The sequence below is a fragment of the Antechinus flavipes genome, chromosome 1 (genome assembly GCF_016432865.1).
Source record: "Antechinus flavipes isolate AdamAnt ecotype Samford, QLD, Australia chromosome 1, AdamAnt_v2, whole genome shotgun sequence".
NCBI classification, from domain to species: domain Eukaryota; kingdom Metazoa; phylum Chordata; class Mammalia; order Dasyuromorphia; family Dasyuridae; genus Antechinus; species Antechinus flavipes.
Window position 1 is genome coordinate 209,409,905 of NC_067398.1, and position 24,139 is coordinate 209,434,043.

The window sequence follows — 24,139 nt, forward strand, 5'->3', positions numbered from 1 at the left end:
CTGAGACAAATAGGGTTAAATGATTTGCACAGTTAATAAGTGTCTGAGGTTGGATTTGAATCCAGGTGTTCCTGACTCTATCCACTGTGCTATCCCTTACCCCAGGAGAGGAACTAAAACAGGGAAGGGCAGAACCAGACCCAATCTTTGCATGAAAATAATATTTCACCCCAACCTCACAGCTAATTATTCCCCAAAGTCAGTATTCCATCCTCCACCACTCCTGAAAGGCATTCATTCTTTACTTCCTCTCCCACAATCTTTGTCTTCCTTCCAAGCTCAGACTCAAATGTCACCTTCTAAGGAAACCTTCTCTGATCTTCCTTGCTCTCAGCAGTTAGTGCTTTTTACTTCTCTTCAATTTTCTTCCTGCTATATCTGTTGACATACATACTTTATCCCCCTTGAATATGTTTCCTGAGGATGAGTAGTTTTAGGGAGTTTTTTCTTTTTTTAATCCCCAGAACCTGGCTTATACTAATGATACTAATAAATAATAATAGATAAGTAATAATAAATGTTTGCTGAATTAAAATTTCTTAATCACAACCCTCCTCTGCCAGCTCTTTGAAGAAGACATTGATTGTGGATTTTTACTTTCATTTTAAAAAATTTTCAGCATTGTAGCTTGGTACAGAAGCAACCCAGAGCTTTGGGAAACCTGGAGCTAGTTATTAATAGGGTCTCAAAAGAAAACATCCAAAGGAAAGTTGCTATTGATATTTTTAGATACCAGGCCTGCCCTTCTCCTAAGCTTTCATTTTTAAACAAGCCAGGGAAGGAAGTGATTGATGCATTCTATAATTCCATTTCAGAGGATCCCAGTGTGAAATCTAAAGGACACAAATGATCTGGGAACAACTTTTAGAGTGATCTTCCATACAGTGACTTTCATCTGGGGCAAACTGGCTTCAAGAAGCAGCAGCATGCCCTCAGGGGGTTCAAAAATAATACCTTCACAGCAAAGTCAGCCACCATGCTAGAGGTTGCTGATCCGGTCCTAACCCTATGTGAGGTTGGAACTCTTCTGTTTCCCTACTTTTTCCCAAATTTTCTCTGAGGATTGGTCTGTATAGGTTGTATTTGGCAACAAATAAATTGGCAAAAATTTCTTAGCAACAACATTTATCATTCATTTCAATAAACATTTACTATGTTTATTGTTTATTATATTATATTTAACATAATACATAAATGTAACATTATTATATTAAGCATATATTCCTGTTTTTAGGTCCTGCTCTCTATTCACTGTGCAACCTACCTGCCTCAGTAGAGAAGCTAAAATAGGGAAAAAGAGAGCCAGACCTGATCCTTGCATGAAAACAATATTTCACCCAAATTTATATTAAGTTTCTATTTATGTACTCAATGGCAGCTAGATGATGCAGTAAATAGAGCAAAACTTCTTAAATTATGGGATACATAACTGAATATGGAAGTCATGGAAAATTTGGCAACAATTAGAGGTTTTTGAACAATGACCAAAAAATTAATTTAAAACCAAATGTATTTCTAATAGTGCTTGTCTATGTTGCATCACACAACTTCATTGAAACCTTGGTTCTGAACACAAAACAAGCACACTTTGTATTGAACGTGCATGAACACTGCCAAAAACACCTCACCTCAGATTGGAGACAAAATCACATAAAAATTTCTTGGGCATAAAGGGGTCAAGAATGGGAAAAGCTTAAGAAACCTTAGTATAAAGTAGCAGGCCTGGAGTCAGAAAGACCTGAGTACATATTACTAGCTATGTGACTTTGGACAAATCACTTAACCCTATTTGTCTCAGTTTCTGAATCTAGAAAATAAACTGCAGTAGGAAATAGTAAGCCACTTCAGTATCTGCTAAGAAAACTCCACATAGGGTCACTGAACAACAAAAAGACTAACACCATTCTATATCAGAGGCTATGGGTGGGAGGGAACAAAATAGTCCCTTGCCCTTGAGATGCTTACTGTATTACAGAAGAAATGGTACTACACAATACCAACAGAAATTAATATAAAATAAGATCAAGACACCAAGATATTCTAAAAAGCTTATTGCAAATATATATATTACTTCATTTGTCCTTATATACCCAAACCCAACACAATGCCAGGCACATAAAAGGCACTTAATAAATACTTGTAGATCGAACAATTCAAAAAATAAAAAGTTTTTCTTTCTTTTCTTTTTTTGGGGGGAGCAGGAGTTCAAGATATCTACCTCTAAACCATCAGTCAGAACAGATTAGCTGTTTTTCAATAGTGTCTGACTCTTCATGACCACTTTTGGGGGGGAGGGGGTTGGCAAAAAATAGGGAAATAGTTTTCCATTTTCTTCTCTAGCTCATTTTATAGATGAGAAAACTGAGGCAGACAGAGTTAAATGACTTGCCCAGGATTACATAGCTAATAAGTATCTGAGGTCAGATTTGAACTAAAAAAAAAAAAGTCTTCCTCAAACCAGTCTGATACTTTATCTACTGAATCACAAAGCTACCACTTTACAGACAAAGAAAACTGAGGCTGAAAGAGATAAAGGTCAAATCTTCCTCAAACATTTACTAGTCATCTAGGCAAGTCTTAAACTTTCAAAACTCTCTCTTTCTCATCTCTAAAATGAGGAATAATTACAGCAACTTTCATACATGACTGACATGAGGATCAAATGAGAAAAGATACAACAAATCTTATTATTATTATCAAGATCACATCACTAAAAAGTATTAATATAAGATAGTGAATCCAAACTGTCCAACTCTAAGATCCCTACACCACATACTGTCTGGCCATAATAAGAGCTGTACATTAGGAAGATTAATCTGATAATACAGGCAAGTAGATTGGAGGAGATACCAGCAGTGGGATGGAGAGGGCATATCAGGAAGATATTGTAATAGCTCCAGGGGAAAATAGAGGCAGTAGGAATGGAAATAAATATCAGACAGACAATTCCAAGAACAAAAAGTTTTTCTTTCTTTTCTTTTTTTGGGGGGAGCAGGAGTTCAAGATATCTACCTCTAAACCATCAGTCAGAACAGATTAGCTGTTTTTCAATAGTGTCTGACTCTTCATGACCACTTTTGGGGGGGAGGGGGTTGGCAAAAAATAGGGAAATAGTTTTCCATTTTCTTCTCTAGCTCATTTTATAGATGAGAAAACTGAGGCAGACAGAGTTAAATGACTTGCCCAGGATTACGTAGCTAATAAGTATCTGAGGTCAGATTTGAACTAAAAAAAAAAAGTCTTCCTCAAACCAGTCTGATACTTTATCTACTGAATCACAAAGCTACCACTTTACAGACAAAGAAAACTGAGGCTGAAAGAGATAAAGGTCAAATCTTCCTCAAACATTTACTAGTCATCTAGGCAAGTCTTAAACTTTCAAAACTCTCTCTTTCTCATCTCTAAAATGAGGAATAATTACAGCAACTTTCATACATGACTGACATGAGGATCAAATGAGAAAAGATACAACATAAATCTTATTATTATTATCAAGATCACATCACTAAAAAGTATTAATATAAGATAGTGAATCCAAACTGTCCAACTCTAAGATCCCTACACCACATACTGTCTGGCCATAATAAGAGCTGTACATTAGGAAGATTAATCTGATAATACAGGCAAGTAGATTGGAGGAGATACCAGCAGTGGGATGGAGAGGGCATATCAGGAAGATATTGTAATAGCTCCAGGGGAAAATAGAGGCAGTAGGAATGGAAATAAATATCAGACAGACAATTCCAAGAACATTTTCACTTTTCTCTCCCTTTTCCCCTCTGAAATATAAGTAGGGCAGGTTTATTATTGGAACATGGTCTGAAAGATCTGAGTTCAAATTCAGCCTCAGACACTTACTAGATTTTCCTAGTCAAGTCGCTTAAACATGCCAATTGCCTCAACAGTAAAAAGGAAATAATAGTATTACCTCTTAAGTTTGTTGGGAGGATCAAATAAGATAATATTTGTGAAGCACTTAGCACAGTGCCTGGAACATAGTAACTGCTTAAATGAATGCTTGTTGCTTCTCTTTCCTTTGTAATATGAATAATAACAGTTGCAATATGGCAACTAGAATAAGGGTAAAAGTACAAAATTGGGCTGAAATTGAATTGGTAAATCAATCATGTGTAACATAGCTGTGTGGGTCCTGAAAGAATTTTCAAGTATTGGTCAACCATGAAAATTGCAATCAAAATACCTTGGGCTAAAATAACAGCACCAAGGACCGAGATGAAAGTAGACCCAGTCTCTAATCTCCAATGGTCTGGAATTTCCCAATGCACCCAAGTAAAGCTAATTCGGTCCTATATAGTCTAAGGACATGATAATGATGATTATGGTATTCTCTTACAGAGAAAATCCAAAATGGGATCTTTTCCTACCTCTTCTCTTATGTTTCAGTTTAAATTGTAAAGGGGATATTGTCTTTTGCCTCTTGTAAAGGGCCAGAGAGATTCCTTCCTAAATTTTAATTGTGCACAGGCACATAAATCATCCAGCCCAAATTTCGGCATCTGCCAGATTTTATGGTTATCAGACACAGGAAACATACTTCAGAGGGCAGAGGAATATAGTCATGAAGTAAACAGTATTTGTCCTAGTCACTTTAGATTAGCACCTAAAAGAAGCCTATTCCTATCTCTAGCTCAACTGCTTTCACCCCAAAAGTAGTACAAAAATGTGTGGAACTGGTAGAGTTACCTCTGACGGCTATTAGTGGACTTTGAACTAATAAGTTCTTCTGAAGAAAATGGCTCAGTGTCACCAACATAACAGTCAGTTCCTGATAGTTTCTAGGCATCTCATCAACTTTGATCATTAATGACCAGCAACAGTAATCCAAGAGAGTCCCAGTGAAGCTGAGGCTTTTCCTCAGAAATCTCAAAACTGAAATTTAAAATGTCACCAAAGTGGTGAATTCTGGAAGTTGTTTCTAGAATCTATGCATCTCTATGAGAAATCTCCCTGGATAGCAGCCAGGCAGTTGAACGATGACATTTGAAATTAGTGAGATTTTTAGAACTGGAAAGGATTTTAGAGTTGATTTGTATTCCCTCATCTTACAGATTAGGAAGTTGAGATCCAGAAAAGTTAGGAGTCATCCAGCTCTCTAGCACCAAAGATATTACCAAATTCTACATCCCTTGATTGTCTACTACTATTCCCATTATACATTATTTCCTAAGTAAATTTTCAATTTTAAAAACTAAAGGCCTCAGTTATATTTTTTAAATTCTTGATTGTTTCTGCTAAAAATCAGTATCTCTATTTTGTTCACTTCCAGTCTCTATTTCTTGCTTCTCCTTTCCCCACTGGAGCAATTTCATACTTGGTCATCTTTCTCACAAACAGTGTTTGTTTATTCATAGGGAATTGTTGGATTAAGTTCACAGAATATTTCTTCTTACCTTCTGTAGATTTTTTAAGCTTCCTTTAAAATTTCCATTTTGTCTTTGATGATCCCTCATTAGGAGTTTTTATTCCTTTTTTTTTTAACAATAAACTATAATCTAGAGAATTTCTTTACTTGCTTATCCTTTTCTAAGAGTGTTTGCAAGTCAAATGCTCTACTTGCATTTTTTATCCTTCAGATAACTCTTTTTGTTGAAGATCCATCTTTTTTTTTCCCCACTGATGATTGGCTTCAGCTTTGCAATATATATTTTGTGAGGTTGCAACGTGAGCATCTTTGTTTTGGGGAACATCTCAGTACATTCTTTTCTGCAGTTTCTCATGGCCACAATCTTGAGTTATTCAAATTAATATTCCTTCACAGATGAAAGTCTTTTTCTTGGTTTCTTAAAAAATGTATCATTTAGTATTTAATTGTGACATTTAATCATTCTGTGCCTGTAAGTTTCAAGTATGGAGTTCTTCTTGGATGGCAATGTATGGATTTGATCAATCAATAATTTATTATCTGTATTTAAAAGCTCTAAACAGTTTTTAAGCATTATTTCCTAGAGTTTCGTATTTAAGAAAATCTATCTTATGTTAGATGCTCTTCAAGAAAATTTATTTTATCTAATTTAAGTTAGTATTATACTCTATATATCTTCAAGATCAGTCACTTTGGCTTATATTGAATTCATATATCATTGATAATTATTATCTTTTGAATCTCTGTATTCAATTTTCTTTCACTTCTGTATTGTTGAGTTCCAAGTCTATCTCTTTTAGAGCTTCTAGTTCTCTGGAGAGATTGACCTTTACATATTATAATTTTTTCTACCATGTTTTTTATCTTCTTTAGTTCTGCAATAAGCTCTGCTTTCCAACTTAATTTCCATCCTAATATCTGCTTTTAAATTTTTTATTTCTTTTGAACCTTCCTGTTTCCTGTTTTTATTCTATTCTTTCTGTAGAGGCCACAGAATTATTTTTTTTAGTATGATTTGGGGGGGGGTTCATTTCATAGTACATGTCCATTGTATTATGATCTTTATTTTTGTTTTTTACTCTTTTCCCATTCTATATTTATGAGTTTCTCTCAGACTTTCATTTTTAAACTACTTTCTTGTATTTATAGAACCCTGTCTCCTGATACTTTCCTAACTCTGTTTTTTTCCCCCCTTCCACTGACATAGAAAACCTAGAGGCCTGTGATCCTCAGGTTGTTTTGTGTGTGTGTGTGTGTGTGTGTGAGTGTGTGTGTGTGTGTGTGTGTGTGTGTGTGTGTGTGTGTGTTGGGGATGTGGTTGCCTAGCTGGCTCTATGGCCAGAGAAAACTCCATGAGAAGGAACTGACACCAGTGATGTCTAGAACTCCTAAGGCTTCACTTGAATTCTGTCCTATAATCTTCTGTCTGCTCCTCCATCCCCCAACCAAAAATGAACTTTTTTTTTCTTTTCTGTAGCTTGGCTGAATTAGTATCTTTGGCCCCTTATGAAATACAAAGGGATCAAGCAGATACCTCCATAGCTAGACCCTGAAGCACAGGTGCAGAATCATGGCTCATGGCATTGTTGAATGTGAAGATATTATAAGCTCTAAATATTTTTCAAATATTATTTCATGATGATTTTTACCCTATGAAGTATTTCTTTCATATAATATGGATTTAGATTTAACTACTCTATATTCAGTCCATATTTCCTTTTTATTTTTTGAGAATGATTTTTAGATTGGAGAGATTTCAAGAAAAGAATATTCCTTCTTGCCTATCTTGCCCAAGATCCAAAATTTCAACAAAGTTTTCCAAGATAACATTTGTCCTCTATAGCTATCTGCAGTATTATATATCAAAATCGGAGGTTACTTTGGAAATTTTCCAAACCATCTTGCTACCTCTAGGAAGAAGAGCAACACACTGTTTCTAACAGCTGAGGTCTGTACCATTAGACATTTTCAAAGAAATATTTCAACAGACATTTCATTTTTCACTCCTGAGTCTTACGATTGAGAAGGTGTAGATATTTTTAAAATCTCAATTACTTCAGTCCTGCATCTCTCTCTCTCTCTCTCTCTCTCTCTCTCTCTCTCTCTCTCTCTCTCTCTCTCTCTCTCTCTCTCTCTCTTTCACACACACCAAATCAGAAGAAGTGCTTCACAATCCCCCAGAGGTGGGAATTACAGCAATCACACAGTTTGTGAAGGTTGGGCTTCTATGAGGGACCACATACCCCATCTCTTTTTAAGGTTATTCACAACGGAATTCTCCTGAGACATAATTTCCTCTCAGACTGTTTTCTGTGTCATTGCCACTGCATCTGCCTCTCCCACCCCATTTGATTCTTTTCCCTACTATACCATATCCCCAAATGAATTTGCTCCAGACAGTTGATTAGGATCCTGCTAAAATGCTTGCATTGAGAAGTTAAGACACACAAAAGGTGATTTCACACATACACATACATATATATAACACCACACAAACACAAGAGACAGAGACAGAAAGAGAGACAGAGACAGAAAGAGAGACAGAGACAGAGAGAAAAAGAAAGGCAAAGAGAGATATAGACAAAGACAGAGAGAGGGATTCACAGAAAGATAGAGTAAGAGGGAGATAGAGACAGAGGCAAAGCAACAGAGATGAGAAACAAAGAGAGAAAGAAGGAAGGAAAGGATCTTTACAGTAACTAAGGAATCTCATGTTAATTTGTTTTACTAAGGGACCCAGAATCTTACCTCCCACAATCCTTTATTGTCTCTAAGACAGCTTTTCTTAATTTTTCAAACTTCTCTCTACTAGGTTAAATCAATCCAGTTTCTTTGATTTGAATTGATTTTCCACTATCATTTTTATCCTCTTGATCTGTATCACTAAAATTATTAGCCTCAAGATGTAGTTCGTGTATGCTCATATATACTCATATAAATACATACCTGTATGTAAGTGCATATAATTATATTCCAATTTAAGTCTCATGCTACTGATATGGGATTATATTATGCAGTGATCATCCTTCTTAATCCCATGCTTTGATTTTCAGTAATCTTACACTGAGAGGTATAATTAGAAAACACTTACAGAAGTGTTCTATTTGCCTTTGCACAGGATGTTATTCTTGTATTTGTGGCCACAAGGTAGGAAGAATATGCATATGAATGTGTATATCCATATTTTCACCTTACTCATCAACATTTCAAAGATAAAACAGTCAGAACATAAGGCTTCCTCCTTGTTGTAACATCCAAAGAGATAACAAGAGCTAGTTGAGTTCCCTAAAAAGTACCAGTATGAGGATGTAATATTTTAAGAAATTTTAAAACTATGCAGGAGGGGGGAGGGGGAGGGAGGAGGAGAATGATCTTTCTTAATGATTCTAGAGGAAATTAAAATATATACAGTACTTACTTTATCAGTCTTTAGTGATATGTTGATATACTCTTTTATAAATATTCCAATATCTCCTAGGTTAGTAAATTTAGAATTACAAGGGAAATGTTCTCATTCAATTCTTCATTTTAGAGATTAAAAAATTAGAGCCCAGAGGGATTAGGACTGTTCATAAAGTCACACAGGTAGTAAATGACAGGTGGAAGTTGAATCCATTTCCTCCGCCTCTAAAGTCATGGAACTTTTACTGTGCCATGAGTATTCTTTCCAACAATACAGCCCCCAACCCATCCATCTGCACCTGCTCCTATATGTGTGACCTTCTTAGATGTTCTCCAATGAATTTAACAGGTGGATGTGCCTGGTGTACTAAACAGGGTTCTTCCATTCTTTTGGCATTAGTTGGATATGATCAAATTAATTAGATTTACTCAAAATAAAGGCAACCATGACATAATGAAAAGAGCTCTAAATTTAGAATTAGAGATTGTTGTTTTATTATTTCAGTAGTGCCTGGCTTTTGATAATCCCATTTTGGAATCTTCTTGCCAAGTTTATTAGAGTCGTTTAGCATTTCTTTCTCCAATTCATTTTACAGATGAGGAAACTGAGGCAAACAGGGTTAAGTAACTTGCCCAGGGTAACATAAATAATAAGTGTCCGGCCATATTTGAACTCAGGAAGATGAGTTTTCCTTACTGTACATCTGGCACTCTACCCACTGTGCCACCTACCTGTCCAATTAGAATTAAGTCCTAGACTTAAATTTCTCTCCCTCCCTTCCTCACTCCCTTTTTCCCTCCCTCCCTCCCCTGCCACCGCCTCTTTCTCTCCACACACATTGAACTCCACAAACCTAATGCTTCACATTTGTAAATTTGTAAAATACAACCTATTTTAATCCAATATCTAAGACCTTCCCAAGCTGGGAAGAAGAGAGTACTCAATGTACGATGTAAATTAGTCAAGGGACAGACATTTATTTCCCACCCACAAAAGAAACGTTAAACCCAGACTCACAAGTTTGCTTTGACAAGACTGTAATCAATAATTTACATCCTGCTGGGAGGTGGAAATTAAAACTTCAGAAAAGAAAACCATTTGTGAGACTATCCAAATTTTGTTTTTTACCTTGGCTTTGTACTATCTGAGCAATTCTCTGCAGATCCATGTCCTTTATAAAACCAGACCAAGGATAGAACTTCTTTAGTTGGTGGTCACTTTCTCCAAAAACTAAAGGAAAAGTTGACAAGGGAGTCTCAAAACTCAAGGGAGTTGGTGCAAATGACACCAACTGGAAAACCAGATCTTCAGCTCTCTCAAAACTTACCATGTCACCTTTCAACTCTGGTATGTCCATTTCTGAATTGTTTTGCAATCACCTATGATCAGACAAGAAACATAAAGCAGGAGAGGAAACCAAAGGTTCTAGTTCAAGGCCACCCAGCTGAGCCTCAGCTTTAGCTGCCATATGGTCTACAGTTGCCATGTTTCTCAGGTAGAGGGAACTACTCATAAAAGAGTTTAAAATGGTCCTAATGCAATCCATTGCCTACAGCCAGGAGGAAAAGACACAACTGAGGTCCAGTCATCTCCCTTTAAAGATCCACTGAGTCGGTGACTCCTCCTGTTCAGCGACCAATAAGAGGACTCAAGAAGCACTTGAGTCCTTCCATGCAGAGTTTTACATGTGTTTACTATGTGCCAGGAACTGTGCTAAATGCTGGGGATTTTTTGCCTGTCACTGTATCCCCAACACTAAGCACAGTACCTGGCACATAATATTGTTCATCCTTCATCTTCGAAGAGGACCGATGACATCAAGGATGAAGACATGAATTGGATTTAAGTGAAGCAGAGCTGTGCAAAGTCATCAGCCTCACTCTCCTTCATCAAAGTCCAGTGGCAAGACAAAAGCCAGGATAACTGACTATGGTCTTGGATGTGGTGGATGGCCACAGCATCTTTAGTGTCCAACAAGCTCTAAGCACTCCGTGGCACCTGCTTCAGCCACTTAGATGGCCACTGGAGCAAATTGTTCTTGTATGCATTTTCCACCAAAGGAGTTTTCACATTCCCCTAACTCACCCATGGGTTTGAAACCTGTTAATTACTCCACCTGATTTAGCCCATCTGCCAAAACATTTTTACAAAGGTGTGGCTAATGCATATGGTACAGCTTCATGGAACCACACGTGAAACTTGAGTGAAAGGCAAATATCAAAGGTAGATAAGCAAGCAGGAAAGCATCACACATTCCCTGATACACAAATATCTTTGGAACCAGTGATGGGGCATTTAGAGGTCTTGACTTTTTTCTCCTTTTAACAAAATATTCTTCTGTCTTATTTCACAGTAACTCAGGTTATTCTTGAGAACTAGGCATACCAGGGTATTTACTATTCAAGAGAAAACCTTCTATGTCTACTTGGCCCCTTGATATCATAAGAGTCTATGATAACAGGTTTGTTGACTTAGGAAGAAAACTATAGACGTGCATAGGGAGAAAAAATGGATTTCCCCCACACTTTACTGGAAGATTCTTTAGGATTTCACATCTACATGATTGTTACCTATCTCACAGGCTTTGTGTGAAAAAAGCATTTATTATTTGATGCTCATTCCTTATGATAGAAAAATAAATTAAAATTATTTTAACAAATCATTATAAATAATTAAAAATAAATTAAAATGATTTTAATAAATTAAGTTGTTTTGATTTTCAAATATGGAGTTAAGCAGAAAAGTCTTATATGAATATTATATACAGAAACCATTTTTACTGTCATCATCTGATTTTTATATTGAACTAAATGGGAAAAAGAATAGTATAATTTTCTATGAGAAGTTTAAAAACATCAAATTTCAGTTCTGCCATTGAGTGCTTGCTTGACTTTGACTAAAGTTGACCTTTTTAGATTTCACTTTCCTTATCTATAAAATGAGGGGGTTAGACTAGGTGACCTTTAAGATTCCTTCTTGTTCTAAATGTATGTTCTATTCAGTTAATTTGTTTATTCTAAGTGACAGATGAAATAAATATGACTCTGATTTAGCTTTTAGCTGGAAGAATAAATTAGGGGTGAATAACAAAGATACATAGCTAGAGTAATTGTCTTAATGTAAATATATTTAGAAAGTCAGTTTTTCAAGATAACATAAGACTAATGTGTTCTTGTTTTCCCACTCATTCCCATTATCAAAATGGAAAAATATAGCACAATAAATTTGCAGAAATTTGATTTGGAAGTGATAAAGAGTCTTTGAAAACCTAAACAAGAATTTTAAAACACATAAAGAATATTTCCTCATAAATTCAGTTCAATAAGACTCAAGTAATTCAGATAAACTACCTGAGAAATTTGTCATAATTTTACTACACACAAAACATAAAATTTCCAGAATTTTTTAAGCCATAATGGAATTCAAGGGAGGCAGGAAGTATTTTTCCTTTCAATTGAAGGGAGAGAAAAACAGAAATATGTGGAAAGAAAAGAGTAGGATTTAAATATAGGGAGTATTTGCTTTTTTTTTCTCCTTTGCATCCTTTATAAATCTAAAGGTACCATAATGTTTAGAATTATGGGGGAGAAATAACTAAACCATTTCTAACTTCTGACCCATAAATCCCACTGCTAGACATATACCCCACATAAATCCTAGACAGTTCCCAAGTAGCTCAAAATATTCATAGCAACATTTTTGTGTTAGCAAAGAACTGAAAACGAGAGAGAGACCATTGATTAGGAAATGACTTAACAAATAGTGATTTGTAGATGTAATAAACTCCTATATAAGAAGCTAGTAATTCAGAGAAGCACATGAAGACTTATATAAACTAACATGGAGCAAAGTAAGCAGAATCAATAAAACAATATATGCTATAGCAATGTATGAGGAGAATGCTAAAATTAAGGTGAAATTTTTGCAGTTGTCATGGCCTATCTTGCCTTCAAGTTTCATTTGGGAGATATGGGGTTTTGGTTATGAAATGTCTTAAAAAATTTTAAATGTAGTTAAAGTGTGTCAGTTTTTCTTAACTATTGTTTCCCTTGCTTTAAGGGAAAGATTCTTAGGATAATATAAAATATAGAGAGAAATAACCTCAATGTAAAAAAAGTAAAACTAAAGTAATTAAGATATATTGTTATATGATCCTAAAAGTATATTTTGTATAATTTGACTTACTGATATAATTCTTATGCTTGTTATATTAAATGGAAAAATTAATAATTTACAAGTAATTACAAATACACTGATTGAAGGTTACTTTTAAATGTCATTAATATTTGTTACAAATGGAACTACCAGCTGCTGAACTTTAAGGAACTGACTATCCCTTAGCTTTTGCCAATTTTTAAGAAAGAGGCCAAAATATGAAAACAGAAGAAACCATTAGCATCTTATTAAAAGTAAAAAAAAAATTTGTTGTATTTTTCCAGACTTTGTGTTTGCTACTTTTTCAAACCAATACTGAAAGTATTCATTTTTAACAAAGGAGCTTTAAAAAAAAAACAAAAGATAAGCAAAAAACTCATGTAATAGAATTTTTGCCATGTGGAACTTTTGTCAAATGAGTCTCATTTTCTGAGCTGTCACTATCAGCAATTTCTGCTTTCTCATTTTTATCATCTTCCTATACTTGTAAAAACTGAAACTTAGAGAAATGAATGTAGTAGAAACACTATTTAATTGTGAGTCAAGAAAACAGCTTTCCTATTTGTTATCTGTGTGACCTTGAACTAGACAACAGATTACCAAGCCTTCATTAATCACCTTTTACTGCTTAGGCTCTAATAATACAAAGACAAAAAATTAAACCATTCCTGCTCTTAGAGCTCAAATTCTATCAGAAAACACAATGTGGTCATGTATACAAGTATATAAACCATAAACATAAGTTAATTTTGAATAAAATTTCACAGAGTATATGAAAGTAGGTCATACTTGAGTTTTGAAGGAAACTTAATCTTTCTGGGATTCAGTTTTCTCCTATGTAAAAAGAGAAGGTTATGTGATCTCCAGTATCTCTTCTAGATCTAACATCATAAGACATGAATGGCCTTGTCAAATAAAAAATTTACATTTACATAGAGTTTTAAAATTTGCTATCAGGATCAGTTGCAAGTAATAATCATAATCATAATAACAATCATTTGTGTAGTTCATTAAATGCATTAAGGTTTGTATATCCCTTTATATGTGTAATCTTTTGTCCTTCCCATCAACCCTCTATGGTAGATGCTATTATTATGCCCATTTTATAGAGGAAGAGGCTATGAAGTAGGAGGTTCAGTAATTTCCCCAGAATCACAGAGATTATAAATGTCAAAGCTGGGGTTCAAAGGCGGGTTTACTTTGCACACTGCCTCAAAGACCATCAGTTCTCTATGAGTAGTTCATGTTCCTCTGTTGAAACAAAACAGCATCGACATTTATAAAATGACAAAGTCTATCCCTTTGTTTCTAACCAGAATAATCTGTGATACAGTATAAGCTCGCTGAGAGCAAGGACTGTTTTTTTATATTTGTATCCCCAATACCTAGCACTACCTGGCACAAGATAAGTACTTAATAAATTATTTTTTAGGGGACAGAATGGATACAGTTCTGGGCCTGGAGTCAGGGAGGCCTGATTTCAAATTCAGCCTCAGATACCTTATTAGCAAAGTGCCCTTAGGCAAGTTATGTATTTCCTGTTTGCTTCAGTTTCCTCAATTGTAAAATAGGGAAATACCTCAAAGGGTTGTTGTGAGGGTCAAATCGAGAAACTATTTGTAAAAACAGTGCTGTGGTAGCTGACACATTATAGATACTGTATAAATGCTTATTCTTTTGTCTTATTGATTAATTTATTTTTTTAAAATCAGATATCACAACATGGTTGTCTCATCAAAAGCAGGGCAGTTCATCCCATAAATGACATTTAAGTTTTTGTTCCTTAAGTTTTCTGCTGGCATAACCCTTGAGAAATCCATGTTACTCTTACATGATCTATTATATTCTATCAAGTTGGGGAAAATGTGGGACCTTTTGACAGATCTTTGTCCAAAAACTATGTTTTGTTTTGTTTTTTGAGGCAATTGGGGTTTAGTGACTTGCTAGTTACACAATTAGTAAAGTGTTAAATGCCTGAGGCCACATTTGAGCTCTGATCCTCCTGACTTCAGGATCAGTGCTCTATGCATTGTATCATCTAGCTGCCCCCAAATATTAAGTTAAAAAAGACTGGACAGCAGAGGGCTGACTTCCCAATGATAAGATCTGGGGCCATAATGCCTCATGAAAATTTCTATAGAATAGTTGCAAAATGCATTAGTGGAAAAAATAATTTTATGTTATACCAGATTTTATATAATACCAAACTTACTCACATCCCTGTTCTTTTGAATTATAAAGTATTTCTTTGATATTTTAAGCAGGAACGGGTAGAAGAGGTTATTTTTTATGGTCTTTTGCTAGAGAGAGCTAGAAACGGTCCCCCAATTTTAATAGTCCACAGTTTCACAGGTTTGAGACATATTGAGTCTGAAGTTAGTAAGCTTTTCAGAAAGCTTCTGTAAACTGTTACAGAAGAGAACGTTGGATATAATAACAGCAATATTGTTTTAAGAACAATTTTGAGTGACTCAGTCATTTTGAGTATCATAAATACTCAAATTAGCTGCAAAGGATATATGAAAAAAGACACAATCTGCATCCACAGGAAAAAACTGATAAATAGAAGTATGTATAGAATGGTTTTACATATATGTATGTGTGTGTATGTGTATATATATATATATATATATATATATATATATAATGTTTGTGTCTAATGGGCAGCCATCTCCAAGGCAAAGTGGGGAGGGAGAGAAAGAGGGGGAATTAAAAAGAAAAGACTGACACATTATTGGGTTTTAGTGTTTACAAATTACTACTGTCTCCTTATGGCTTGAGTTGAATACGACAAAAGATGTACACTTAGGAAATAAGTGTTAAATGAATACAATAACTGAAGAATTCCTATAAGATTCTTAGTTAGGTGAGTTTTCTGATTCAAGGTTTATTTTCCTTGTTTGGCTTACCCAACACTCTTTATATGTCTTTTCCCAAAACAGGCTTCAGATACAGGTGAAGATGAAGATGACCAGCCACTCAGCTTGTCTTGGCCGACTAATACCCGCAAACAGATTACCTTCCTGATCGTTTTCCCCATCGTGTTTCCACTATGGATAACCCTCCCTGATGTCCGAAAACCTGTAAGTAGAGAATTCTTAAATTTAAATTAGATTTGAAAAGCAAAACAAGATGCCTGAACACCTGAACTACCTGGCTCTTTGCCTACGTATATTATGTATATACACACAGAAATACATTTGATGGTGCTTTTTTTTTTCTGGGCACCATTAACTCAGTGACTATTCTTTCATTTTTAAACAAGGAAATAGGGACCAGGTTTGGAATTCCACATAATTTATTTATAGTGAAGCAAAGAAAAGCACAAAGAATTGATTAGGTTAAAAGGGTAAATCATCCTTCACAGGATAATAGTACACTGTTTCAAAGTCCAATTCTTTTTGTACAACAAAATAACTGTATGGACATGTATACTTATATTGTATTTTATTTATACTTTAACATATTTAACATGTATTGGTCAACCTGCCATCTGGGGGAGAGGATGGGGGAAAGGAGGGGAAAAATTGGAACAAAAGGTCAATGCTGCAAAATTACCCATGCATATAACATGTAAATAAAAAGCTATAATAATAATAATTTTTTAAAGGGTAAATCATTTTATGTGAACATTGCTAAATTCTGCTGTTGGGAAGGTCCCTTCCCGAATTTATTGGCTAAATGAGATATTTCAAAGAAGAATTGACAATTTGGGGACTTCTCAGATTCCATAAAAATCCATGAACCCAATAACTGAATAAATGTTATTGACAATAACAAATTAGGAAGGGGAGCCTATATGGTAGGGAAGATGACTCATTTAGTTTGGAACATGTTGAATATAAGATGCTATTACTCCTCTACTGAGTAACTAGAATTGTACCAGGAATAGGTCCTTTAATCTCTCTGGAGATCAATTTCTCTGGAAGTTTAATTTTAACTAAGCCTCTTAGGCTCTAAACTGAGCATACTTTCTCAACTCTTCTACACTTGGCAATTTCAACAGCATCAAAAGTTTCTACCCAAAAGATCATATATTTCATTCAGCAATTGAGCATATATTATGTACAATAATAATATTTTAAGGCTATCAATACTTACAATCTCTTCAGCATAGAAAACTCCCATTATAAAAATCTCCATATGTCAGTGCTGACCAGTAATCCATCTCCAAGTTACACACTTAAGGATTTTCTCAAAAGCATCAAAAGGTTAAGTTACTGTTTACAAAGCTAGTAAGTACCAGAGACAGGATTTGGGCCCACATCTCTCTAACTCCAAAGCTGGCCTTCTACCCACTCTGTCATGTTGCCTTACTGATGTAATAGCAATAACATATGTTTAAATTACATTTTTAATGATTGCAAAACTTCCACGACATGGGTAGTGCAAATATTACTAATCTCTTTCTTGTTATTGTGTGTTGTTCAGTTGTTTAACTCATGTCCAATTCTTTGTGACCTCATTTGAAATTTTTTTGGCAAAGATACTGGAATGATTTGCCATTTTCTTTTCCATTTTACAAATGAAGAAACCAAGGAAAACAGGATTAAGTGATTTACCCAAGGTCTCACAGTTAGTGGTTGAATTTAAATTCATCCTCCTTACTCAAGGGCTGGACTCTATCCACTGTACTACCTAGCTATCCATTTCCTTTTTAGTGGCAGGAAAATCATAATTCAGAGAGATTATGACATGAAAATAGTTCACTAATTGTAAGTCAGAACCAAAATCTTAATAAGTATTTTCTTTTCTTCCTTTTCCTTTCCTTTTCTTCCTTTCTTCTTTTCTTTCTTTTTTTCTTCCTTCCTTCCTTTCTTTCTTTTTCTAATTACAATTTGAATTATAGAGTTCAAGTAATCTACCAGCTTCAGTCTCCTTGGTAGCAGGAAATACAGTGCTCTTCTCACTAGACTACAGAGATTTTTTTAAATGTTCATTTATGAGTGATCTTATCTTAGAGTTGTTTAAATGTTCCAGCTGCAGATTTCTTATTGACTCTCTATACCAAATTGAATCATGGAGGAAGGGAGAAGATAACCAATGTAGTTTTAAGGGGTTCAGGTGATCTGTTCTTTGGAACATGGAAGGAGGAGGAAGGGTAAAGAATCAATGACAGCCCTTTATAAAGGTCACCTTCAAACTTGACATCCCCAGCTTCACTGAATTTTCAATACTTCTACTATTCAATATGGTCTCAGTCTCTTTCACAGGACAGCCAGAGACAGAGAACATAGGTTTTAAAAAGGAGAAGGAGCTTTTTCAGTCATATAAACCTGGTTGATTTTTTTATTTCTAATATCATAGGCAAGAAAAGCTAATGAGAAAGGCCCAAATCTTTAAAAATGGGGAGTACAAGCACGGAGTCTAAAAGTTCCCAGAAAAGAAAGAAACAACTTCACAGTTGTTAAGACATTCAAGGGCACTGAAAGCACTGCCAGTCAGTCAATTAACAAACATTTATTAAGCACCTATGTGAGCCAGGCACTATCCTAAACTCACGGAATACATAAAAGGAGGGAGGGAAGCAAAAGATTATTCCTGCCTCAGGGAGCTCCCATTTTAATAGAAGGGGCAACACACTGATAACTGTATGCTCAGAAAAACTATATGTAGAATAATTAAGAAATAACCAATAGAAAGATTCACAGAGCATTATCTCCTGGTTTGAGGGGGCTATCACAAACAAAAAAGAAAAAAATTTAATGATTCTAAACTCAGTGTGATAATTGTGTCTGTGAATGCAGTCAGAGCACTCAAACTCTATTTTCATACTACCATCTCAAGGCAATAAAAAGTCTGGCATTTCCTAATCAGATTTTGCTTTTTCTCATCCTTCTGGTAATAAGAATGGAAAAGGAAAACTTCATTGTGAAAGATAATGTCTCCTAAATCATCACTTTCCTTCCAAAATGAACAACAATCATCTGAGTGTCCAAGAAATCAATGAGTATGATTTGTAGGGGAATGGAATGTGGAGAGAGGATTAAAATAAGACAATAAATTGTTAACTAGCAGCCCTTGTGAATGACCAAACAATTGAACAACAGGGAATAATTTAAAAACACTTACCCATCATTTGAGGTTTTCTTCTGAAGTTTCCAACTGCACATTACTTATTACTCATAGAGATATCAAACATAATTGCAACCTCACCTGGTAGTATACAAGATATGGGTTTCTCTGAACTATTCAATAGGAAGTCCTTAGATCATATGTGCACTCGTTGGCATGCATATGTGCACTGCAGTACCCAATTTTAATGTTTTTAAAACCTCTATATATAAGCACATAATTTCTTAATTTATTGATTTTTCATTTATTTTTTAACCTATTTTGAGCATGATTTTGTCAATGAAAAAATTAATGAAAAACATTAAGTGTTTAGTATATCAAAGTGCTGGAAATATAGGTAGTGTAAAGTTTGTGAAAAATGTTAGCGTTGTAGAAGATAAAAATCTTGATGCTATAGGGAAATACATGAATAAATTAGACATTTAGCAGAGATCCATCCATCCATCTGACAGAGAGAGTGAAACGAATACACAAATAACTATAATACAAGGCAATATATGCTAGCAAGGTAGCAGTAGAAATATTTTCAGGCAAAAGTAAAGAGACCTGATTCTAATGCATATTCTGCCTTTCATTAACTGTGGGACTTTTGTAACAGACACAATTATCACACTGAGTTTAGAACCATTAAATTTTTTTCTTTTTTGTTTGTGATAGCCCCCTCAAACCAGGAGATCACGCTCTATGAATCTTTCTATTGGTTATTTCTTCCTTCCTTCCTTCCTTCCTTTTTTCCTTTTTCTGTGTTTTCTTTTGTAATGTAAAGATAAAATTTGTATATCATACACATAATCAATATCAAATTGCTTGTTTTCTCAAGGAGGAAGAAGGGGTTGGAGGGAGAAAGAGAATTTAGAATTCATATTTTAAAAAAAGTGAATGTTAATTTTTTTAAACAGGTAATTGGGAAATACTTAATGAAATATATAAAAACAAATTGTGAAAAAAGTTTTTCAGGAAAAAAGTCATGTGAAATTTGAACTATTTGCTTTAAATCAAAAGTTCTTAAACTATGGGTTGTAACTGAATATGGAAGCAATGTTAAATTTGAAAAATTTGGCAACAGTAAAAGGTTTCTGAATGCAATGACCAAAAATTAATTCAAAATCAAATGTATAATGAATTCAAGGTGTTTCAGGTAGTACTATATAGAACTTAAGAAATTATTCAATTTAAGAGGAAACCAGTGACATTACAAAAGTCCCACAGCTAATGAAGGGCAGGATATGCATTAGAATCCAGGTCTCTTTACTTTTTGCCTGAAAATATTTCTACTGCTACCTTGCTAGTATATATTGCCTTGTATTATAGTTATTTGTGTATTTGTTTCACTCTCTCTGTCAGATGGATGGATGGATCTCTGCTAAATGTTAGAACCTCTCTCTCTCTCACACACACACACACACCAGAAAAAGATGTCCATCTGCCCCTGCTGCCCTTCTTTCTGCCCAATTCTTTCTCTTGCCATCCTTCTTGAGAGATCTTTTTTGAACTTTGTTGCAGTAAAAAAAAAAAAAAAAAAGTCTACTCTCTAATTCCAATCCCATGTTAGATTTTTCTCTTCCCATACTGAGGGAAAATGCTCTTCCTAGGATCTTTAGTGAATTGGTCTTCTTCACAAGGCTTTCAGTTCAAGGTTTGCCATTAGAATTGTAAATGTATTAGAAAGATACTGGGAAAGATAGATGCTTTGTTTCTCTCACTCCATACTCTGATTCGGAGATATCTAAATTATATATTGTCCAAATAGGCATTAAAAAAAAAAAAATTCCAAGTAGTGTGAGCTAAGTAATGAAAGAATTATACAGATCATGGGTACTACAAGAAGATTGTAATTCTCTTTTGGATAATGAGCAAATGGTATTTTTGTTAATTTTGCTCTAATATATTACCAAATGCCACGAGAAGACACATCCAGGAGAAGGAGGCAGAGAAGGAGAGGGGGAGAAAGAATTGCTAATTGATAGATCTTAAGGTACCATTCTTGATATGTTTTCAATAGCTTTTAAATTACCCACAGAGATGAGCATCCAAAGCTTTGACAACAATTACAAAGAAACTCTGATTGTTGATGCAGGAATCCAGTTTTAGAATAAACAGTACTCCCACTGGGGTTTTTTCTGCTTCATCTATATGCAAATTATATGACAGTATTTGTTAGAACATGCATTCTCAGATAATTAGTATGGGCTTCACTTTTATGGGGTTTTTTAATTAATGTTTTTGTTTTTAAACTAAAAGATAATTAAAATGTTAAGCATAAGTAAGAATTTATCATTTATTAAAACCATAAATGATAAATCAAGTAACGACACTGAAGTCAGATCCTCCTCATTGTCTAATTTACTCCTTCAATCAAGTTAACAAAAAGTGAGATATTCACTTAACCAAATGCTGAAATACAGAATTTTACAACTCAGTAAAACCTTAAAGATCCCTGTTTTCCGAGGTCCTAGCCCAATATCAAGTACATGATAAGTTGTTAATAAATGCTTGTTAAACTATTAGTTCATCATAACTAAGCTTTTCATTTTACATATTAAGAAGCTGAGGCCCAGAAAGGTGATTTGCCAAAAGTTACCTGGAAAGTTAGTGGCAAAACAAAGAGTAGATCTCAGGTCTCTTGACCTGTTGTCCCATGACTTTTTCACTCTGCCAGAGTTTGTCTAATGTATAGAAATATATCCCCTGAAATCAGAGAATATGAGGATTCTTTAATTGTTATCTACCAAATTTTAGCTGTGGCTTCCAGTAGCTAGAATATCAACCTTCCTCTGTTGTGTCTCCTCTGACCAAACCTCAGCAATCAGATACTGTTCAGCAGCATTTTTAAGTCCCAACCTATATCAGCTCATTTTACAGATAAGAAGAAACCTGAGGCAAACAGATTTAAGTGATTAGCCCAGCTAGTAAGTATCTAAAGCCATATTTGAATTCAGGTCTTCCTAACTCCAGGCCTGACATTTTATATGCTGTGTCACTTTAACAAGGGATACAAGATGAATCTGTTATAGTAATTGCTCTCGAGAAGTTTATAAACTGATAATATGTAACCCTACTAGAAAATATGTGCTTAAGTATATAGGAGAGAGTCAAGCAAAATGCTGAGATAAATTTAAGTAGGGAGAAATCACTCCTCTCCAGGGAAGGTCAGAAAGAGCTCCAAAGAAGAAATGAGATTTGAGTCACTGTCATTAATCTTTCAGCAATCATTTAGAATGGAATTCTACATTACTAGAGAAGAGCACTATTCTGCTTTTTAAACATGAGAAGACATTAAACTTGACAAATTATAGGCCAATGAGTTTGACCTGAAGTCCTGAGCAGAATTATAGAATGTATTATTTAAGGGAGGGTTTCAAACATCATCATCATATTAATAACTAACATTAATAAAGAACTTTTAAATTTTGCAAAGAATTAATAGCCCCATAACAATACTAGAGGTAGATTATATTATTATATACATTTTCTAGAAGTACAAAATGAAGTAGATAGAGGTTAAATGATTTGTCCAGAATCATTTTCGCTAATAAATGTCTAAGGATGGATTTGAACTCAGCTAGAATCTCAAAAGAATCATGAGAAAAACTATATGTGAATAGAGCTTAGTACTTACATATTTCACAGTATGCTGTAAATAGCCATCAAAACTGAAAACAAACAAAAAAAATTAGTTCAATAGAACATACCAAAGAAGCAATAAATAGGAAAAATTATAAAAAGTAATGTTTTATAAACAAAAAAAAAATGTAAATTGCTAGAATTAAAACTGCTGAGAAAACTGGAAAACAATTTAAAAGAAAAGTGGATTTAGACCAACATCTTACATCTTAATCATGTGTTTAAATCATAACCTCATAACAAATAAACTATATATTTTTAAATCACAGAGTTTTTAAAATTAGATGATGAGATTAATTATTTTTCACAATTATTGCTAGAGGAAGAATGCTTACTTAAAGTATAGAAGAGAACAAAGAAAATATATTTTGCCTACATAAAAGTAAAAATACTTTTCATGGATTAATTCAACAAAGGTAGAATTATGAAAGAAATTGTAATATGGAAAAATATGTATTCCACATATCATAGATAAAAGTCTGATATCAAAAATATGCAAATAATTAACATAAATATTGAATGGTAGGAGTCATTCTCCAATAGAGTTGTATCAAATTCTTTTTTTTTTAATTTTTATTTAATAATTACTTTATATTGACAGAATCCATGCCAGGGTAATTTTTTTACAACATTATCCCTTGCACTCGTTTCTGTTCCGATTTTTCCACTCCCTCCCTCTACCCCCTCCCCTAGATGGCAAGCAGTCCTATATATGTTGGATATGTTGCAGTATATCCTAGATACAATATATGTTTGCAGAACCGAACAGTTCTCTTGTTGCACAGGGAGAATTGGATTCAGAAGGTATAAATAACCCGGGAAGAAAAACAAAAATGCAGATAGTTCACATTCGTTTCCCAGTGTTCTTTCTTTGGGTGTAGCTGCTTCTGTCCGTCATTTATCAATTGAAACTCAGGTCTCTTTGTCAAAGAAATCCACTTCCATCAAAATATGTCCTCATACAATATCGTTGTCGAAGTGTATAATGATCTCCTGGTTCTGCTCATTTCACTTAGCATCAGTTCATGTAAGTCTCGCCAGTCCTCTCTGTATTCATCCTGCTGGTCATTTCTTACAGAACAATAATATTCCATAACATTCATATACCACAATTTACTCAACCATTCTCCAACTGATGGGCATCCATTCATTCTCCAGTTTCTAGCCACTACAAACAGGGCTGCCACAAACATTTTGGCACATACAGGTCCCTTTCCTTTCTTTAGTATCTCTTTGGGGTATAAGCCCAGTAGAAACACTGCTGGATCAAAGGTGTGTGCACAGTTTGATAACTTTTTGAGCATAGTTCCAAATTGCTCTCCAGAATGGCTGGATGTGTTCACAATCCCACCAACAATGTATCAGTGTCCCTGTTTTCCCACATCCCCTCCAACATTCCACATTATCTTTCCCTGTCATTCTAGACAATCTGACAGGTGTGTAGTGGTATCTCAGAGTTGTCTTAATTTGCATTTCTCTGATTAATAATGATTTGGAGC

At 34.5% G+C, this 24,139-nt stretch overlaps 1 protein-coding gene across 2 annotated transcripts in view; it reads left to right on the forward strand.

Moving 5' to 3' along the window:
- SLC24A2 (solute carrier family 24 member 2) overlaps positions 1 to 24,139 on the forward strand; it is a 283,926-nt gene that overhangs the window by 235,980 nt on the left and 23,807 nt on the right. For both annotated transcript variants that reach the window (XM_051995444.1, XM_051995455.1), the window contains one exon: positions 15,884 to 16,024. In XM_051995444.1, coding sequence (XP_051851404.1) covers positions 15,884 to 16,024 — 141 coding nt within the window. The remainder of the gene's footprint in view (positions 1 to 15,883; positions 16,025 to 24,139) is intronic.